A 6,400-nucleotide genomic window follows, 5' to 3' on the forward strand; every position below is an offset into this window, starting at 1 on the left:
TTACTCCAGTGTGTACCAAGTTTTTGGTGGTTTCGTAATATCATCATTGAGTTTTGTTACTACTAGCGTGACATGGCTGAAGTAATGACATCATCTACAGATCTAAGAAAGGGTGAGCCCATATCCTGTCTTCCACCTGAGTTAATGGAATATATATACATACAGGTTTTAATTTAAATTATGGTCAGAAACCACAGTTAAGGTTGGGAAAAAAACACCTACTCCACATTAACTAGGACAGCACAGAAGCCCTTATAAAAAGTCCAGTAGCAAAAGTGCCCAGACACCTTCACTTCGACAGAGCCCAGCACAAGCATCAGCTCAGTCAGAGAAGGAAGGAAGATGTCTCCGAACTTTTGCACTTCCCTGGTAAGAACTTGCTTTCGTTTTTTTCCCCCAGTCTGACAGAGAAATGTCTAAATTCTAATAGATGACTGCCAGGAATGGGGATTTGCATCCACCTTTAAAATGCTTGTTTGAGCTGTTAATAATTGAAAAGAACTAAGACAGGACACTGCTGAATAGCACCAGCATGGGGCAGCAACGGGGCTGTATGGGTGTATTAGAGAACAGGGCTATTGCCACATCCTCTGAAGTCAAGAAATACACTGAAAATTCGACCTTAGAGTCTCTTTTTGCTGTTATATCCTTTCTGCTACTTTCTGTATTATTTTATTTTGGATAATTGATTTTTTTTAATCTCAATTTATACAATTGAGTATAGACCCTACCTGTCAGCACCATAAGAATTAATTAATGAAAGCAAGTGTGGATGTGACATATGGCACATTTTTCCATAATTACTCCAACCTGCAGCATAGACTTTAATCACCAGTTAGGCTGACTATGGATGAATTTCCCAGCCCCACAGAAGAGTCGCTAGGTGTGTTACAGCAGCTGTACCTGCCTTGTGTCATAAATGTACCAACTGTCTTCAGTTCAGGTCACTGCTCTTAACGCTGCTGGCAGTGCTGTCAGCCAGCAGTTCTGCCTACGGGAAGGTGATGCAGCCTGGACTCAAGCCAGAGAACCTCTTCAAGCAAGCATATGCTGGATGCTTGACCCAAAAAGACTCAAAATTCCCTCAAACTGTGAGAGTCAACATAAGCATCAGCAACACAAAGCAGGACACCAAAGTGACTTTTGATGTCGGCAGCCGCTCTCTGGCTCCGTGGGATTACAGGTATGATCTCTGTCCATATGGTCTAGAGATACACGGGCTGCAATGGTCAAGAATAATGCTGAGGTTATGCCCACATCTTTATTTTCAGTGCTTGACTATGGAGAGATTTTGGAAATATGAGGGTATTCACAGTCCATATAATCCTCTTCGAAAAATAACCAATACAGAAAGGAACACAGAGAAAAAAGACATGAGAAGGCAAAGCAAATTACTTTTCTGATTAATTAATTTATTTATATTTTGGGCCAAGCTTTATCTTCAAAAGTATTTTTTACCTAAGACATCACCAAAAATACTTCAGAAGCCTAAATTGCACCAAATTCAACAGTGGTTTAATAAGACCTGCATGAGGCACTAAGAACATTTCGTGTTTTTGTGGGGAGATGAAGGTCTTTGGGTCTGTGAGTCAGTTTCGCATGTTGGGAAGCTCATATCAATTCTCATCAGTCTTTCAAAGCCAGTGTCTATCTAATGCAAGTTCTTTGCAAAGGCAGTGCATGCACTCCTGTCATCCTTGTCTTACACTTTAAAAATCTGCTGTACTTACTTATTTATACTTTACTTACGCTTAAAAACCTAGAACAGTGGAGGGTCTACTGCCCCTTCACAGGAAATCATAAAATCACTGAATGGTTTGGGTTGGAAGGGACCTTAAAGCCCATCCAGTTCCACCCCCTGCCATGGGCAGGGACACCTCCCACCAGCCCAGGTTGCTCAAAGCCTCATCCAGCCTGGCTCCAATCTCCCAGGAGGTACAGGTTCCCGAGTTGGGCGCCCATAGTGATCCAGACTATCACGATTCTAGAGATGCAGCAGTATTTCCATTTCAAACACTTCTCTGTTCTTTCATGTCAACTCACAGGATCGACGAGGACCACAACCGTTTCCCCCGGGTGATCGCTGATGCTGAGTGCCGCCATTCCAGGTGTGTGAATTTGGATGGACAGCTAGACCACAGCGTCAACTCTGTCCCCATCCAACAGGAGATCCTTGTCCTCCGGAGGGAGCAGAAGGGCTGCCACCAATCGTACCGGTTGGAGAAGAAAATAGTCACTGTGGGCTGCACGTGTGTCACCCCCTTGATCCGACACCAGGCTTAAAGGGAGCCAGTGGTGTAAGAGCAGGGAGCCGCGGAGGAGAGCTTCCTTGCCTAGCAGCGATGAAATGAAGGGGCCTGATTCAGGCCCCACAAAACTGAATCGAGCCATAATGATTAGCTAGAATCTACCAGAATGTTTTAAAAATGAAGAAGTCTCATGTTTTTTTTAAAAAAAAAACTTTTCCCCCAAAATCTTGAACTCTATGGATTCAGAATCCAGACACTTTCATGTGCCACGCTGAAAAAGTAACAGGAACTCTTTACACATCTTTAGTTTACACTTTGAAATGTCTATTTATGTAATTCTATTTATGCTGGTGGAAAAGTTACTAATAATGTATGTTTATTTATCTTTGTGTAATTAAAAAAAAAAAAGTATATAACTCCTTTCTTTCTAAAGAAGCCTTTGTGATAAGGCAAGAAATCACTGAATTCAATTATTACCATATAAGATATTTGCATGATGCTTAAACTTAAAATTCTCTTGATAACATCTGGCTCTGCTGCAGAAGAACATAAAGCCCACAGAAAAGTTAGGGCTTGTATCATTAGCACTATTTTACCAATAGACAAACTTACCTACATGGAGTAAAATAATTAATGACCCAGTTATCCACCTAATTATCCACTTGGAAAGGAATTTGTAAAGGAAGGTTCAACACAACACTCTGAATGCTTCTCTGGGTGGAAAGAAACTCCCTCCTCTACAACGGTGACTGCGTTTCCACTGCTGAGTTTTAACTTTGGCCCAACGCTATCTGTGAATTCCAGTCCAACCCATCTCAACACATTTTCTGTGGAGCAGGGTTGCTACCTGGGTACATGTGGAAAAGCGCATGGTTGAGTTGGGTGGATAATTGAAGCAATTAACCATGTATTGCTAACTGCAGTCGTAATTTTCTCCACGTTCGCGTCCTTCCAATACGTGCATTGCCAGCGGATAGTGCTTCAAATGTAGAGCACACTGACACAGCACTTTTACCACGGTTGCGATGGGACTCGCGTAGGTGGATGTCTAGCTCTGCAGATGGGTTTATTTAAAGCACACTTGGGTTAAAAGTGCTCAGATGAAAATGTTCCGCGTTTCAAAACGGCGGGGTGGTTTGCAAAGATGCGGATGTTTTGTTTGCTGCCGCTGCGGGTAGGTGTGACCCTTCTCAGGCGCTGGCAAAATGCCATCAGCAAATGCAACAGCAAATATAGAATTTCTAGAGATGCAGAGTTCAGGAGGGCAAGTCCCTAATGGGAGGCAAAGTCCTCTCAGGTGAAAGCATCCCCTCCAGACCCAGCTGGGATAACTGGAGATGTGATCATCCCAACTTTTGCTGCTGGGGGTTATTTCCTCCAGCTGTGACAGAGAGCCTAAACCCTAATCTATTCCAGGCAAAGGGTTCCCTAATCTATTCCAGGCAAAATCAGGTGGGTCAGCCCAAAACCTAAACTCACAGCACAGCCCCAGGTTTCATACCATCCCTTGACCTAGCATATAAATGTTAGTCCAAGGAAGTATTAATTAATGTTGAATGATCACAGTTTCTGTGATCACAACAATGAACTCTTGTCCACAACTTTGGTAAGGTAACTACCTTCAAACACTGACATAACTTTGCCCATAGGTAGGTATCTAGCAGGATATGTGATCCTAACTTAGCGTGTTTCCTACCTTGTCTCCAGATATTCTTCCTTCAGGTCCTGAAGTTCACCCCAGCTGACTGTCCCAAGAATACTAAGCATGGGAACAGACTGCCAAAAAAAAAGTTCCATTGAGTTCCATTGAGGAACATTCATCTTTTGAGATCTTCAAGGAGTTATATAAATATCAGTCCAGGAAGACTGAAATAGTGCCGAGTGCCTTGTCTATTGGATAATCTCTCAATGTCTTACCGCTTGCTATAGAAGGAGCTTTAGCAAATTTTCTGCAGCCGCCCAAGTAAATTCTAGCAGTTAAAATTACGGTAAACCCCACTCTTTACTACCTGGTAGTGATGTGCCATTAGCTGGAGTTGGCACATGAGTAATGGAGACAAGTTAGCAATGCTGAGAGAGAGCTGCTATATGGAAAAAGTCAGAACCAGGTCAGCAAGAGATGACGCAGCTGGAGTAACAAAACGCCAACAGCTTTCTGCTGACGGGCTGCAAAGATACTCTGGTCCCTTTTCCGGCAACATCATTTTCCCTTGGACCATTTGCCAACCCAATCAAATCCATGCCTTAGGACACAACCCTTTTCTTATTCACTTGGCCTCATGCCAACTTCACGCTCATCTCTGCAAGATGCTTGGGTGTTGCACATCCTCTTGCAGAAGCATTTAATAGCGCGAGTGCCTGGATTCATTTGGCTCAAGGACTATTTTCTTTCCTACTGCAAGTTCTCTTGTAACTCCTGGCACGATGAGTCTTCCTTTGGTAAGACACGGAATAATCCCAAATCAATGCACCATGACACGAGGTCACCTAATCAGTGCCTTTGTTTCTCTGGGCAAATATTCATGACTACAGTCAATAATGATCCCAACAGTAGACCAAAGAGAGCAGGACCCCTCTTTCCCCCTCTTATCAGTCTGAGGTTCTAGGTCTGGAGAGTTTCAGTGCAAATTCCTGCTTATTTGATGACCTTTAACAATAACATGGTGTGGGGGGGTGCGGTGAAGGATTTGCTGCAAAACCCTCTTTGACACAAAGGTTTCCAGTCTAGAAATGCTCCCTGTCTCAGTTTCATGTTAATTTGCAAAATCTGAGCAGCAACGGTTTAGCAGCCAGATTGCTTGGAACCTGTGAATAAAACCCAGCAGAAAGGGAAGTCTGAGACTGGCTTTGTGTAGCAGATAACCATGCTCATCGTTGCCAGTTATCAAAGCAAGCTGGGTAGATACCAGATGCTTGTAAAAGGTGATATAGATTCAACTGTCCAGTGAGCCTTACAACATGAAGGAGGCCAGGAATACAAAATTCAGAAGTCTGAAATAAAAACCAAACCCCCAAAAATGACAGGGGCAAGTTAGAGAGATGATAACAAACTCTATTCATCCACTGGAACAGGGAACCTTAATCATGATACAAACACATTGTGCTCACTCAGAATGCAGATAAAGCAGAAACATGACAGTCTGTACTGGCAAAACCACTAAAACTCACTCAGTTCACACAGTAGAAAGCTGTGCCCAGAAAACAACATTTTGAGTAGAACCCACTCAGTCCCCAACCCTCAAAGAGCATCAAACATACGTTTAATCTTTTGTTGAAGTTATGGAAAAAGGTGGGAAAACTGAGCTAGTTTTCTGAAGGAAAAACCAAATCAGTAAAAGGGAAATAACAGTTACACAGAAAGCAAGAATGGATTTATCTGAAGAGCTGAGGGCTTGAAGCTGCTGCTACTATCCAGCCCCAAAGGTACGGAGAATAATTAGCAAAGACAGAAAATATTTGTGTGAATAGCAAAGTCAGAAAGCCTGGTTTGTTTCTGGTGCTGAGTCTGGCTGGTATCTTCTCAGCTCTGAGCCTGCCAAGCAGCATCAGGCAATCACAGACATTTTAAGCTGGTTTGGGGTTTTTTTTGTCATCACTTTGTAACAGTGCTGGAGAAGATGCAGACTTGGCCCGCTCACCTAGACTTCTCTTAAGCACTAGGTTAAAAATAATATCAGAGAGTAAAGAAGAGGAAAAAGGGGAAGGAGACAAGGGAAGGAGATCAAGGCAAGGCTCACATTTTACCCCGTGAGGGGAGCAGGTTTCTGGTCTGATCTGTCAGCCAGTCTCCCAGGATACCCAAAACTCATGGCTGATATGGAAACTCACCCCATAATCTCTAGCCATCACGCTGGCACCAAACCACAGATCCTCACAGGACTGACCAGCATATCACTCATCCCCTTAAAACTTTGTTAGGTCTAACTCTCAACAAGCCATGCCGACTTCTGGATTTTCAAGCCATTGCTCCTCTGGTTTACCAAGCACAAACACAAACAGTTCTTGGGTTGTTTGGACCTTTTAGGTTGCAACCTTTGCATTCTTTATATATTTAATTTCTGTGCACTTTTTAAAACAATGATTTTGTGGAACGGGCTGACCTTCTCTGTAGACCCCTTGAACACCTCCAGGAGAATCTACCTGTTGCCAAG

At 43.1% G+C, this 6,400-nt stretch overlaps 1 protein-coding gene across 1 annotated transcript; it reads left to right on the forward strand.

Moving 5' to 3' along the window:
• The first annotated feature begins 342 nt into the window (after nucleotides 1-342).
• LOC104462161 (interleukin-17F-like) lies at nucleotides 343-2,306 on the forward strand. Its single transcript, XM_010074009.1, has 3 exons — nucleotides 343-369; nucleotides 939-1,183; nucleotides 2,046-2,306. Exons 1-3 carry the CDS (start codon nucleotides 343-345, stop codon nucleotides 2,281-2,283), a joined length of 510 nt encoding a protein of 169 aa, XP_010072311.1. The 3' UTR covers nucleotides 2,284-2,306.
• The last annotated feature ends 4,094 nt before the right edge of the window (nucleotides 2,307-6,400 follow it).

The sequence above is a fragment of the Pterocles gutturalis genome, unplaced genomic scaffold (assembly GCF_000699245.1).
Source record: "Pterocles gutturalis isolate BGI_N339 unplaced genomic scaffold, ASM69924v1 scaffold757, whole genome shotgun sequence".
NCBI lineage: Eukaryota > Metazoa > Chordata > Aves > Pterocliformes > Pteroclidae > Pterocles > Pterocles gutturalis.

What these genes read in the sequence shown, in the direction of transcription:
- LOC104462161 (XM_010074009.1), top strand. Translation starts at nt 343, where the DNA reads ATGTCTCCGAACTTTTGCACTTCCCTG. An exon ending in CGAACTTTTGCACTTCCCTG is followed by an intron (nt 370 to 938) that starts GTAAGAACTTGC and finishes AACTGTCTTCAG; the next exon opens with TTCAGGTCACTGCTCTTAAC. An exon ending in CTGGCTCCGTGGGATTACAG is followed by an intron (nt 1,184 to 2,045) that starts GTATGATCTCTG and finishes GTCAACTCACAG; the next exon opens with GATCGACGAGGACCACAACC.